Raw genomic sequence first — 15596 nt, forward strand, 5'->3', positions numbered from 1 at the left:
GATGTTTATTCAGCTATTTATTTTTATTTATTCTTTATTTTAATGGTCAGCATTTGACTGATACTAAACAGTAATACTGATGTTTATTTAGCTATTTGTTTTATTTTTATTTATTCTTTATTTTAATGGTCAGCATTTGACTGATACTAAACAGTAATACTGATGTTTATTTGGCTATTTATTTTATTTTTATTTATTCTTTATTTTAATGGACAGCATTTGACTGATACTAAACAGTAATACTGATGTTTATTTAGCTATTTGTTTTATTTTTATTTATTCTTTATTTTAATGGTCAGCAATTGACTGATACTAAACAGTAATACTGATGTTTATTCAGCTATTTATTTTTATTTATTCTTTATTTTAATGGTCAGCATTTGACTGATACTAAACAGTAATACTGATGTTTATTTAGCTATTTGTTTTATTTTTATTTATTCTTTATTTTAATGGTCAGCATTTGACTGATACTAAACAGTAATACTGATGTTTATTTGGCTATTTATTTTATTTGTATTTATTCTTTATTTTAATCGTCAGCATTTGACTGATACTAAACAGTAATACTGATGTTTATGTAGCTATTTTATTTTTATTTATTCTTTTAATGGTCAGTATTTGACTGATACTAAACAGTAATACTGATGTTTATTTAGCTATTTATTTTATTTTTATTTATTCTTTATTTTAATGGTCAGTATTTGACTGATACTAAACAGTAATACTGATGTTTATTCAGCTATTTATTTTATTTTTATTTATTCTTTATTTTAATGGTCAGTATTTGACTGATACTAAACAGTAATACTGATGTTTATTCAGCTATTTATTTTATTTTTATTTATTCTTTATTTTAATGGTCAGTATTTGACTGACACTAAACAGTAATACTGATGTTTATTTGGCTATTTATTTTATTTTTATTTATTCTTTATTTTAATGGTCAGTATTTGACTGATACTAAACAGTAATACTGATGGTTATTTAGCTATTTATTTTTATTTATTCTTTATTTTAATTGTCAACATTTGACTGATACTAAACAGTAATACTGATGTTTATTCAGCTATTTATTTTATTTTTATTTATTCATTATTTTAATGGTCAGTATTTGACTGATACTAAACAGTAATACTGATGTTTATTTGGCTATTTATTTTATTTTTATTTATTCTTTATTTTAATGGTCAGTATTTGACTGATACTAAACAGTAATACTGATGTTTATTCAGCTATTTATTTTATTTTTATTTATTCTTTATTTTAATTGTCAACATTTGACTGATACTAAACAGTAATACTGATGTTTATTCAGCTATTTATTTTATTTTTATTTATTCATTATTTTAATGGTCAGTATTTGACTGATACTAAACAGTAATACTGATGTTTATTTGGCTATTTATTTTATTTTTATTTATTCTTTATTTTAATGGTCAGTATTTGACTGATACTAAACAGTAATACTGATGTTTATTCAGCTATTTATTTTATTTTTATTTATTCTTTATTTTAATGGTCAGTATTTGACTGATACTAAACAGTAATACTGATGTTTATTTAGCTATTTATTTTATTTTTATTCTTTATTTTCTCAGTGTTCATTTCTAGAATTTGTTGACAGTGTATAATAATAATGTCAAATATTCTTTAAGAAATCAGTACCTCTAATCCACATTGAAAATGTCTATTAACTGTAAAAAATTAACTGTATCGGCCACCATATCGGTAATGTGTGAATTTTCCCTCTCTAAAATCCCATATCGGTCAGGCTCTAATAATAATAATAATAATAATAATAATGCATTATTATAACAATATTGATAATTATTATTATTATACAATAATATATTTCTATAATAATTTCTTATCATTATTATTGCAATAACATAATATTCAAATTGACTGGGTTTCATAAAAATACTGATGAAAAATGAAGTGACCCTTTCACAGATTGGACAATTATTATTTTTTTTTATTTATTTTTTTTAAACAAAGTAGACAGATGTTATGTGATCGTGATGTTTTTCCTCCCTCTGTTTCACTGTTTTATTTATTTACTTTGGTTTGTTTTAGAAGACTCAAAAATTAACACTCTTTTTAAAACAGTATTTCTGGTCGGCAGTAAAGCATGGGAAAAACATGGTTTAATTTTGGTTGAAAGAATTGACACTTTTTTGTTGTTGTATGTTTATCATATCACAGTTCAAATCGCAATTGCGATTTGTTTTTTTAAATAATCGAAAAAAAAATGTGTCCAAATTGTTTAGCCCTACTTTATTGTATTTTTTTTTTATTTGAATTAATATCTGAGCAGTGGCAATTTTTTTTTTTTTTTTTTTTTTTTTTTTAATGGGACAGCCCTCTATTAAAAAAAAAAAAAAACAATTGTTCTTGAATGACAGAATAATCTTGATTAATAATCGTGATTATCATTTTCACTATTATCGTGCAGCCCTAATATAGTATAATATTGCACTGTTGTACTGAGATTTCAGACATGTCTATTTCTGTTTATGCATGAATAAGAACAACAGTGTGTGGTTAATGCATTTAACTGAAGCTTTTCTTTCTCAGATCATCAGGGTTCAGTTTCATGAGTAGTTCTCAATCACAGGATGCTAGTAACACTCAAGGTATTATCTATATCTCCATGTGTCTTATCTAATTTAGAGATTTTACTAACTTTATTATTGAACATTAGGTCAGCTAATGGGTAGTTGATGTATAAAATGTACATGGACCTTTTATATATATATATATATATATATATATATATATATATATATATATATATATATATATATATATATATAAAACATCAAGTTTTTAGGTTCAACTTCATATGAATATATAAGGTTAATTCTATGTTTTAGGTCATGTATCTGATCACTATTACTTTTAAGTTTTCAAAATTTTTAATCACCTTTTTGCCTTCACTAAAGAATCCTGCAATGTGACATTTTTAGATGCACAAATATTCCATGTATTTGCTTAGTTAAAATGAGGTCATAAAAACTGCTTGAATAATAATTATAAAAGAATTAACAAAACTCTAGAAGTGCCATACCAATGGCCAATTGGTCATACCATTATTTTTAAATTTCTTGCTTTTTGTTCTATGTTTGCAAATAGCCAAGAGTTCTGGTTTACCAGGCAAGTTCTCGTTTGCCAGCAGTACAGGACCAAAGATGCCGTTTGGATCAGCAGTATCTGAAGAGCCTTTTTCCTTTACTCCCAAATTGGCATTTCCTGCACAGACCACTAACTCCTCCACACCTCCTCCTGGTGTGGTTGAGCCTCCTAAACTCCCTCAGGCTCCTAAAGCCCAGGGCAATGCTGGAGAGACACTCGGCTGCTTCTCTGGCTTACGAGTGGGCCAAAGTGATGAAGTAAAGGAAGCCCCCAAACCCATCTTAAGTTTCAGCTTTGGACCACCTGGCAATGGATCTACTGGATTCATGTCTGGTTCTGCTCAAATGAACCCTGGAGAAAGTGCAAGTTCATCTGAACCTGCAGGTGCCCCAGCAGAGGTTCCAAAGACAACTACGCCACAAGGGTCTGCATTCATGTTTAAAACACAAGAGGGAACAGCTCCATCAACGAAACCAGCTTTCTCGATTCCTCAGACATCTTCCTTTCCATCAGCCGCCACCTCGTTTGATAGTCTTCTTCGAGCACCCCTTCCAGAAACTACAACAACTGTTCCAGCAAAGTCTCTACTGCTAGAGGCTACTTCATCAATTGAGCCTGTTCCCTCCTCTGAGGCTGAAGCTAAGGAACCTCCAGCAGAACCAAGTCCTGAACCCCCAGCGGTAGGCACCCCATCAATCGTGGCTGCAAATGAAGGTGCCATTCCCTCCCAACCCGCCAGTACCGAGAACACTGTAGTACCTTCAAACAAGCCCCCAACTCCTCCCATACATGCCCCTGAAGTCTCGCCTTCACCTCCACCTTCAGTTACCCCACCAGCCGGGCCACCGCCTGTCGCCGAACCCCCTGCTGTGGAACCTGTCTCTGTTCCTGCACCTGAGGGCACCACCACTCCCACACCCGTCCTTGCACCCCAAGAGTCCCCAGCAAACACCCCATTTTCAGCTCCATCTTCAGACACACCAGGTTCAATCTTTGCCCCACCATCGGGCGCTACAGACAGTTTAACGCTGGGAGTTATCAGTCTTACACCAGTCACCAGTACAGTGGCTTCCTCCACCACGTCTACCCCAACAGCGGCCAGTACCACCAGCACGGCTCCTACACCAGTGTTCAGCCAGCCCAGTTCCGCTGCTCCATCCACGGGATTTGGATCTACGGCCTTTGTGGCCAATTCTACCACCTCTGGCTTTGGCAAACCAGCATTTGGACAGACTACCAGTGCTGGTTTCGGCCAACCTGCAGCCTCTGGCTCTTCTAGCAGCTTCACATTTGGTCAGCCGTCATTTAGTGCTGGTTCTGGATTTGGGCAGCTGGCTGCAGCTGTCACCACTTCTGACTCCAGCAGTGGAGGAGGACTTTTCGGGTCCTCAAATGCCAACAGTGCCAGTTCCTTCTCCTTTGCAGCCAGCACCACCAGTACTGCAGCCAACACTGGCACAGGACTCTTTGGCCAGAGCAGCGCTCCTGTCTTTGGACAGCCCAGCTCAGGCTTTGGGCAGGGCTCTGTGTTTGGAAGCAACACAACAACAGCACCCTCGTCTGAATTCAGCTTTGGACAACCATCAGGTGGGTTTTTGGGGACCGGACTGATCAGTGTTGCTTACTTTCACAAACGTTTGGCATGCAGAAATTATGAATAATACAATTAAATCTTAAATGTTAATTAATGCATAGGGTTATGTGGTGAAGTAATTCTTATGAGTTCATAGTAGGGCTGAAACGATTAGTCGACAAAAGTAAAAAAAAATTTTGTTGTAAAAAAATTGTCGACAAAGATTTTCATTGTCAAATAGTTGTTTGATGGCATTTAACGTAATATGAGAACATGTGAAACTAATGATGGCGCACCTGACAGAGGAGAGGAAGAATTACACAGATCACAGTCCAGATGTACTCTAAACATTCCAAACAGCTTCAGCTGATGTAGATCATAAAGTATTAGGGAATTATAATGCAAAAATACAAAATAAGTCAATACAGAAGCACTCTTGTTGTGGAATAAGCAGAGTCGGAGCTCTTTAAAGGAAACACCCCAGTGTTACATCTTAAATGCAGTTATATTTAATGTGTTATAGCTTTATTTAAGATCAAATAATACAGAAGCAGATCATGTAAATATCTACAAACTCCGAAACTTCCATTTCTCTGTGCGGTCAGCGCCTCTTCTATGAGTTGAGTGAATGTCCCGATCTAAGGGGGAGAGATTGAAACTGCACCCGACTGATGCACACTCTGTCACGGGGACGCTCATCCCTCGAGCGCACACGCTTAATACAGATAGATGATAACGTGATGACTCGAGACTTATTGAATCATAATATATGTGTCACTGTGCATTTCTTATCGTGAAGAAAATTGTCAATATGCAGCTTCATTAATAAGAGTGAGTTTAAGATGGATTGAAGTGAACAGAAAGGTGAGAGAGGGTAGTCTTCACCCCATTATACACTGCAACAAAATACGTTTTTGATTTGTTTTTGTTTTGGCTTGTTTTCCAATATAAATATCTAAAACTCCTTTAAAACAATGTACGTTTATGTTAGCAATGTACATTTACGTTAGTTACGTTAAAATTGTTATCTGAGAATGTTGAATATAATATTAAAAATACAAATATTTAAAAATATCTAAAACCTTTAAAAAAGATGCATTGACCTGAGAAGCAGCATGTAAGATATTTAGACTTGCTTTTAGAGAATAGATCTTGAATATAAGTATATTTTGTCTTTACAAAAACACTTGATAACAATAGGATTTTCTTTACTGAATTAAACTGAATAAAAAGTATTTTTTCCTTTAATTCAGTGAATGTCATTTAGAGGTATTTTTAAAAGATGATTTTGTCCTCTTTATTGTTAGTAAGCACATTTAATACAACCTTTTAAGTCAGGGCACAAGCTGAATAATCGGATAAGAGCTAACGATTAATCGTTGCAATAATCGCTGAATAGTCGAATAATCGTTCTAATAATCGTTAGATTAATTGATTATCAAAATAATCGTTAGTTGAAGCCCTAGTTCATAGCATGTTTCATAGAAGTCACATGTGAAAACAAATTCCATCCTTGGCGATATTTATTTAGGAGTAGGGACTTTGTAGAGTGCAGTTTATTGGACAACAAATTGTATATGCCCAGCATACAAGATGATGTTGTCAATATTTTTGGTCACTTTTCCCAGAGGAGAATGGCTGTTCATTTTAAATATCTGCTTAAAGTCTGCAAAAAGTGAGTTTTGTTTATTTTTGAGTATACTAGCATAAAGATGGGCTAAAACCCTCAAAACTAAATTTTGATTTCACAGCGTCTTTAAAGTCAACATGAAATGGTGTATGCAACCTTTTATCTTCTATAATGCAACATACTGTATTTGCAAGTTAAACACAGAGGTCAGGACTTCATTTTATTCATCGGGAATTGCTTGGATGGTGAAAAGTGGTCTGACAGGTTGTTGGAAGGAAGGAGTTGACAAAGTAAGAGAGATTTGTGTTGTCAGCCGAAAAGGAGTCTTTTTAGAGGTGTAGCAAATTATTACATTCTAATGAAGATTACGAAGACAACATTTTTTTCTATGTAATATGCACTGATTAGTCATTTACAGTATGACCAGGAATGTGTTAAGAAAGTAAATAGTCGAAGCATTTGTAAATTCAGTGTTGTTTTCAGACAGTGAATGCGATTGGCTCAGTGTTGGAATTTACAGCCCATCAGCAGGTGCTGTAGTGTGGCAAATGAATGGCAGTAGTATAGGGCGGGTATCAGGGTGTGTGTGCGAGTGCCAGGATTTTTCCCATTCCTATGAATTCTTAGAATTCCTCTCTCCTGATTGGTGCTGCAGTCTTGCACATTATAAAAAGCTGAGCTGCAGATCTTTGTGGTCTTGTCATTGACTCCTGACCCCAGTGACACTATAAGACGAGTATTCACACCTGTTTATGTTCTTATTATTTGAGGACCACATTAAACTCCAAAGAATGTGCTAATTGAGATTATCTGAATGTGGAGGTTCACCGGTTCACCTCAGTCTGCATTTTCTTCACAGCTATGTGCTGATGATGGATAATTAATGACATTTGAGAAAACTGGTGTTTTTCCTCTGTGTCTTCTGAATGAGTCCGAGTGATGGATGAACATGGCCTGAGTGTTTAAAGATCACACCACATTTACTCAACCGCATTCTGGGTCAGTCTGTAGCAAATGAAACATTAATTAATTTTCTGTTTAAAAATGGCCAGCCGATGTCTGATTTATTTAACACACTTATCAGCTGTCAGACTCATGAAACACAAACCGGCAGAAACCCTGTCTGCACGTGTAGTGCTCTACAAGACACTTACATTTAAAGATATCGTGGAAATTGTGAAGTTTAAATGAAATAGGTTACAGGTGTATATAAAAGTTACTAGGGCTGTCAGTTTAATACATTAGTTTAGTGTGATTAAAAAAAACACGTTAACATTTACGCAATTAACCATGCCCCCTGACTGTATGGAAATTCTGTAATATGTTCAGAATTATTATATACTAAATTACATTTATTTGGGGACCTTTCTCAGTTATAATTGATGTATGTGACTAATTAGATTAATTAATTGGTACATCATGTAATTAATTTGATTAACATTTTTAATTAATTGACAGAACTGTTTTTACATAATGAAGCAACCACCCAGAACACTTTAGAAACTCCCTGGCAACCACCCACAACACCCTAGCATCATAACTGTGTGTTTTTCTGACATGGGCACTTCTCACATTGTTTTTAGTAATCTAGTTTATCTATGAAATTTGATGCAGATATAAATAAATGTGTTCTTTATATTTCTCTGTCTCTCTTTTGTGGTCAGTGTTTGGCAGCAGCGCCACGTCTGTGTTCGGTCAGCTGTCCAGCAGTGCTGGTGTGTTTGGACAGGTACAGTACCTACAGAAACACACATACATCACATTACAGCTTTGCTCCAGCTAACCCCGAGAAGTTAAAGCTGACCCTCTACTAGTATTCTAGTCTGTTGTTGGCAGGATCTGAAGGACTGCTCTGAGGAACTAGAATGTGATATTAAATGTGGCTTTCCCAAAACACACACTCTGGCATCCCTCTTGCAGAATCTGCTAGATACTTCTCATTTAAAAAAAATAAGAGGTGTGTATATATAGTATATATATATATTCTACAAGACAAACTAATAACTGAATTTAAACAAAACAGTCCTGTTCAAAAGGTTGTAATTATTGTGTGTTGCTTCATCGATGATCAATGACAATGATGATCTTTTGTGATGTGCATTAGCCTGTGCTTTGTCCTGAGTAGAGAAGCTGTCCACTGTTCTTAAGGTGAATCCTTCAGATGGTTTTCCAGCATCTTCTGCACATTTAAACTCTTACCAACAGTGGCTATATGGTGTTGACATCCAGCTTTTGACAATTGAAGAACTCATATACAACTGCAAACCTTCATTGATGCCCACGAAGGCAACACACTACATAAAGAAACAGGATTGTGAACTAGATGATCTGTGTAAATTCGGTTATTATTTTGTCTTGTGGGATATACTGTATGAAAATATATGTTATGTAGCTTCTGAAGGATTGTAATAAATAAAAAACGTATGATCATTTATCTCTTATATTTGTATGAATTTTGAAAGGGTTGTGTAAATCCTAGAGACAAAAGGGGGTGCAAACTTATGCACAAATGTACATATATATATTAATATTATATCATATTATCAGTAAGGGATAATAGCAAAATAACCCCAGCCAGGGTGATTGTGTCGGGGTCTTTTTTTACCCTGAAGGGGTTTATTTTGTGATAGTGACCAGCAGTATATTATCCTCCTTATTACACGGCAACCTACTGAATAAATAAATAAATGGACATGAAATATTGATTTCAGTTGAAATTATTTTATTAGCTTGCTTGTATACAGGTGCATCTCAATAAATTAGAATGTCGTGGAAAAGTTCGTTTATTTCAGTAATTCAACTCAAATTGTGAAACTCGTGTATTAAATAAATTCAATGCACACAGACTGAAGTAGTTTAAGTCTTTGGTTCTTTTAATTGTGATGATTTTAGCTCACATTTAACAAAAACCCACCAATTCACTATCTCAAAAAATTTGAATATGGTGACATGCCAATCAGCTAATCACCTCAAAACACCTGCAAAGGTTTCCTGAGCCTTCAAAATGGTCTCTCAGTTTGGTTCACTAGGCTACACAATCATGGGGAAGACGGCTGATCTGACAGATCAATAATTGACACCCTTCACAAGGAGGGTAAGCCACAAACATTCATTGCCAAAGAAGCTGGCTGTTCACAGAGTGCTGTATCCAAGCATGTTAACAGAAAGTTGAGTGCAAGGAAAACATGTGGAAGAAAAAGATGCACAACCAACCGAGAGAACCGCAGCCTTATGAGGATTGTCAAGCAAAATCGATTCAAGAATTTGGGTGAACTTCACAAGGAATGGACTGAGGCTGGGGTCAAGGCATCAAGAGCCACCACACACAGACGTGTCAAGGAATTTGGCTACAGTTGTTGTATTCCTCTTGTTAAGCCACTCCTGAACCACAGACAACGTCAGAGGCATCTTACCTGGGCTAAGGAGAAGAAGAACTGGACTGCTGCCCAGTGGTCCAAAGTCCTCTTTTCAGATGAGAGCAAGTTTTGTATTTCATTTGGAAACCAAGGTCCTAGAGTCTGGAGGAAGGGTGGAGAAGCTCATAGCCCAAGTTGCTTGAAGTCCAGTGTTAAGTTTCCACAGTCTGTGATGATTTGGGGTGCAATGTCATCTGCTGGTGTTGGTCCATTGTGTTTTTTGAAAACCAAAGTCACTGCACCCGTTTACCAAGAAATTTTGGAGCACTTCATGCTTCCTTCTGCTGACCAGCTTTTTAAAGATGCTGATTTCATTTTCCAGCAGGATTTGGCACCTGCCCACACTGCCAAAAGCACCAAAAGTTGGTTAAATGACCATGGTGTTGGTGTGCTTGACTGGCCAGCAAACTCACCAGACCTGAACCCCATAGAGAATCTATGGGGTATTGTCAAGCGGAAAATGAGAAACAAAAGACCAAAAAATGCAGATGAGCTGAAGGCCACTGTCAAAGAAACCTAGCTTCCAAACCACCTCAGCAGTGCCACAAACTGATCACCTCCATGCCACGCCGAATTGAGGCAGTAATTAAAGCAAAAGGAGCCCCTACCAAGTATTGAGTACATATACAGTAAATGAACATACTTTCCAGAAGGCCAACAATTCACTAAAAATGTTTTTTTTTTTGGTCTTATGATGTATTCTAATTTTTTGAGATGGTGAATTGGTGGGTTTTTGTTAAATATGAGCCAAAATCATCACAATTAAAAGAACCAAAGACTTAAACTACTTCAGTCTGTGTGCATTGAATTTATTTAATACACGAGTTTCACAATTTGAGTTGAATTACTGAAATAAATGAACTTTTCCACGACATTCTAATTTATTGAGATGCACCTGTAGATGGCAGAGTGAAACGAGAAGTAAGAATGCTCGCAATATCTTAAAAATAATTTAATCTCTGGATGTGTGGCTGTTATTCAGAATTATAGCATGGTTTTTTTGAGTACTCGATTCTGATTGGCTGGAATGCATGCGTTAAAACCGTTTAGTGCACAGGTATTTTCAGTCAGTTTAATCACTGTTTAATGCTTCTGTTTAAACTATTTCTGGATGTGAATATAGTGTATCAAGTCTGCTGAGTCTCAGAGCCGGGATTAACCGTCACAACATTATCAAGCCATGCAATTCCGTCTTTGAATCAACTGTGTAGCGCTACAGGGAAAACAGAAGAGACACCAGTGTTCGTCTGACCTGGAAATAATTAGAAATGCACCTGCACTTTTCCCCCTTATACACCCATACAGCTTGAAAGGAAAGTGTTTGACATTCATTTATGTTGTGCATGGAGGGGGAGAGAAGGAAACTGGGACCCATCAAAGTGACCAACTTTAAAGAAACAACAGATCCACAGATGAACATTGAGCCAGTCGTTCAGTGAGTGTTTGTTTTGTGATCTGTCAGGCTCAGTCCAGTGGAGGTCTGTTCGGCTCGGCCACTGCAAACACTTCATCAGGATCAGGGTTTTTCAGTGGTCTCGGTGGCAAACCCAGTGAAGACGCCGCTAACAAAAACCCATTTGGAGTGACAGCCACGGGAGGATTCGGCCAATCCATCAATACAGGTGAGAACAGGGAGATTTACACTTTTTATGAGGAGAGAAGTGAATAAGTGAATAGATAAACAGCTGTTACAGTTGTTACACATTAATAATGTGTGTTTGAACTATAGGTTCACCTAACCTGTTTGGGAACAGCACCGCCAAAGGCTTCAGTTTTAGCAGCAGTTCGTTTGGCGATCAGAAGCCCAGCGGCTCATTCAGTACGGGCGGAGGATCTGTAGCCGCTCAGGGCTTTGGATCATTCTCAACACCCACCAAACCAGGTACAACACACAACTTATCAGTGACACTCAAGATGAGCATTTGATTATATGATAAAACGCACTGAAACAGGAGTGAGGGTCATTGAGCAAAGACTATGAGCTACAGATTCACTGCAGTGTCTTGATCAAAGGCACAATGGTGATGGATCACAGCTCACTGCTTCTGCAACCTTCTTTTTACCAGTCCTGAGCTTTAGTTGTTGTGATGTACATGAGTTAATCTAAATAAAGATGACCAACAGACACAACTAATTATCAGAAGAAATAATGAAATTCTTGAGTCTGTGTTGCAGCTGATTGAAAGTTGGCCAGTAAGCACTGAGATATTTAAAAAATTAATTAATTAAAAATAAACATAATTTGAACTTGAATTAGAAGGAAGGATACATTTGTTAATGGTGTTACTTGAGCCACTCAACAAAAAAAATGTCCAGGCCTGGAGATGTCATGGAAAAACAAGTAAGCACAGAATGTTTTTGGAAGTCATGGAATTTTCTAAAATAAATATATATATTTTTGTAAGACAAGTGCATCTGAATAGAATATTTAAGGAGGTGTGAGATGAGTTTAATTCACTTTAAATTCAGCTGTTTGCATTTTACTGTACATGCAAATATATACATTTTTCATAATATATTAGTAGCGTTCTAAATAGTGAGCACAAAATACACTAAGAGATAGGACATTTGTTGGGAACACTTTACAGTGAGGTTCCATTTGTTAACATAAGTTAATGCACGAACTAACAATGAACAATATATTTTTCACAGCATTTATTAATATTTGTTAATGTTAGTTAATATAAATATAATTGTTCATTGTTGGTTCATAGTGCATTAACTAATGTTAACTTATAGTAATACATTTTTAAAATCAAAAGTTGTATGTTACATGTAAACATTAACCAAGATTAATTTCTGCTGTAAAAGTATTGCATTTTTAATTCATGTTAACTAATGTTAACAAATGGAACCTTATTGTAAACTGTTACAAATTTGTTTGTCTCATCATCATTTATGAGAGTTTTATTACAAGCATATGTAAAATAATTTCATTTAATATGAGTCCTTTTTTCAGCTTTCCATAATAAAGATCAGTCACTATTCCCTTATACATTTAACCTACCTTGACCGACTCCCTACAGACCATGAGCTTCTCTATTAATGCTGGCGATCCAGGAAATGTAATCTAATGATAAGAGTTTAATAAATTATTCACACAGGCGTGCAGTCAGCCTGACTGTAATTTCAGTGCGCGCTCCGTGAATGAACAAGACAGCTGACACTGCATACACAACATCCTGTGCATCCCGTTATCATGTCTTTAAACATCTGAACACTGAACCTCTATGATAAAAAAAGATATATACAGTATGTGATGTGAGTGATTATATAGCTTGCATATTGCTCATCCTGGACTCTTTGTGTTCTGTAGGTGGTTTTGGGAGCGCGCCGGTATTCGGCAGTCCTCCTACCTTCGGTGGCTCTCCAGCGTTCGGAGGAACAGCGAGTTTTGGCTCTGCCCCCTCCTTCAGCAGTCCGCTGGGCACGTCCCCTGGGAAGGTGTTTGGAGAGGGCACTGCGGCCGCAAACGTCGGGGGATTTGGGTGAGGCCCCTTTAAAAGCGCAATGAGTCATTCTAGGAAAACTTCAAAAATCAGTTTGATATAGTGATTTTTAAATTAAATTCGATTTTAAACATTCTATCAGACAAATAATGTGTAATAATGAGTGTTAATACATTGCATTGTGCCAAGGTAAGATGGTTGGCCATTTCACGGTTTAATTACAAGCATATAATAAAATAATTTAGTCCTGATTGGCCTTACAGCCGATTAAAAGAGGAGACACTTCTTGCAAGGATGTTCACTTCATAAAAGGATGATAATGAGCATTTTTAATTTATGCAATAGTTCATTACTTGAAAAAGGGAAAATATAATGGTAACAGAGTTGACACAACTTATCATTTTTTTTATAATATATGTCAACTTAAAGGAATAGTTCACACAGAAATGATTATTCTCTCATCGTTTACTCACCTATATGCAGTCTCAAACTCATATGACTTTCTTCTGTGGAATACAAACAAAGATATTTTGATGGAGATATAAGGTGTTTTTGTTCATACAATGCAAGTCAAGGGGGTCCAACACATTCAAGCTCCAAAAAGGACATAAAGGCATCATAATGGTACTTCATACAACTCAAGTGGTTTAACCCATGTTTTTTGAATTTATATAGTGAGAATATATTGTTTTCATCAAAATGTGTATATTTGCTGGTATAACAAGGAGAAGCTGGAAACACTGAGCACTGGATTTTTGTTGATGTGTGTAGAAATATAGGACTTGCTTCATAATTAAGTGTCTTTTTAATACTAGGTGTGTGTGTGTGATATATATGAACTCAGCAAAAAAGAAACGTCCTCTCACTTTCAACTGCTTTTATTTTCAGCAAACTTAACATGTGTAAATATTTGTATGAACATAAAAAGATTCAACAACTAAAACATAAACTGAACAAGTTTCACAGACATGTGACTAACAGAAATTGAATAATGTGTCCCTGAACAAAGGGGGGGTCAAAATCAAAAGTAACAGTCAGTATCTGGTGTGGCCACCAGCTGCATTAAGCACTGCAGTGCATCTCCTCCTCATGGACTGCACCAGATTTGCCAGTTCTTGCTGTGAGATGTTACCCCACTCTTCCACCAAGGCACTTGCAAGTTCCTGGACATTTCTAGGGGGAATGGCCCTAGCCCTCACCCTCCGATCCAACAGGTCCCAGACGTGCTCAATGGGATTGAGATCTGGGCTCTTCGCTGGCCATGGCAGAACACTGACATTCTTGTCTTGCAGGAAATCACACACAGAATGAGCAGTATGGCTTGTGGCATTGTCATGCTGGAGGGTCATATCAGGATGAGCTTACAGAAAGGGTACTATATGAGGGAGGAGGATGTCTTCCCTGTAACACACAGCGTTGAGATTGCCTGCAGTGACAACAAGCTCAGTCCGATGATGCTGTGACACACCGCCCCAGACCATGACGGACCCTACCACCTCCAAATCGATCCTGCTCAAGAGTACAGGCCTCGATGTAATGCTAATTCCTTCGACAATAAACACGAGTCTGACCATCACCCCAGGTGAGACAAAACTGCGACTCGTCAGTGAAGAGCACTTTTTGCCAGTCCTGTCTGGTCCAGCGAAGGTGGGTTTGTGCCCATTGGCGAGGTTGTTGCCGGTGATGTCTGGTAAGGAGCTGCCTTACAACAGGCCTACAAGTCCTCAGTCCAGCCTCTCTCAGCCTATTGCAGATAGTCTGAGCACTGATGGAGGGAATGTGTGTTCCTGGTGTAACTTGGGCAGTTGTTGTTGCCATCCTGTACCTGTCCTGCAGGTGTGATATTCGGATGTACTGATCCTGTGCAGGTGTTGTTACACGTGGTCTGCCACTGCGAGGACGATCAGCTGTCTTTCCTGTCTCCCTGTAGTGCTCTCTTAGGCGTCTTACAGTACAGACATTGCAATTTATTGCCCTGGCCACATCTGCAGTCTTCATGCCTCTGATCAGCCACAACATTAAAACCACCTGCCTAATATTGTGTAGGTCCCCCTCGTGCCACCAAAACAGCACCAACCTGCATCTCAGAATAGCATTCCGAGATTATATTCTTCTCACCACAATTGTACAGAGCGGTTATCTGAGTTACCGTAGACTTTGTCAGTTCAGACCAGTCTGGCCATTCTCTGTTGACCTCTCTCATCAACAAGACATTTTCGTCCACAGAACTGCCGCTCACTGGATGTTTTTTGTTTTTGACACCATTCTGAGTAAATTCTAGAGACTGTTGTGTGTGAAAATCCCAGGAGATCAGCAGTTACAGAAATAAACCAGCCCATCTGGCACCAACAATCATCCATGCGATTATCTAATCAGCCAATCATGTGGCT

The 15596-nt window shown here is 36.9% G+C and overlaps 1 protein-coding gene across 3 annotated transcripts in view; it reads left to right on the forward strand.

Annotated features, from left to right (window-relative positions):
- LOC127422635 (nuclear pore complex protein Nup214-like) overlaps positions 1–15596 on the forward strand; it is a 78290-nt gene that overhangs the window by 47752 nt on the left and 14942 nt on the right. For 2 of the 3 annotated variants that reach the window (XM_051666388.1, XM_051666396.1), the window contains exons 28-33: positions 2581–2639; positions 3139–4725; positions 8006–8070; positions 11220–11379; positions 11487–11639; positions 13074–13245. In XM_051666388.1, coding sequence (XP_051522348.1) covers positions 2581–2639; positions 3139–4725; positions 8006–8070; positions 11220–11379; positions 11487–11639; positions 13074–13245 — 2196 coding nt within the window. Of the gene's footprint in view, positions 1–2580; positions 2640–3138; positions 4726–8005; positions 8071–11219; positions 11380–11486; positions 11640–13073; positions 13250–15596 lie in introns of those variants that run through there. The other variant, XM_051666405.1, reaches the window with a different exon arrangement.

Source organism: Myxocyprinus asiaticus, chromosome 3 (genome assembly GCF_019703515.2).
Source record: "Myxocyprinus asiaticus isolate MX2 ecotype Aquarium Trade chromosome 3, UBuf_Myxa_2, whole genome shotgun sequence".
NCBI classification, from domain to species: Eukaryota; Metazoa; Chordata; class Actinopteri; order Cypriniformes; family Catostomidae; genus Myxocyprinus; species Myxocyprinus asiaticus.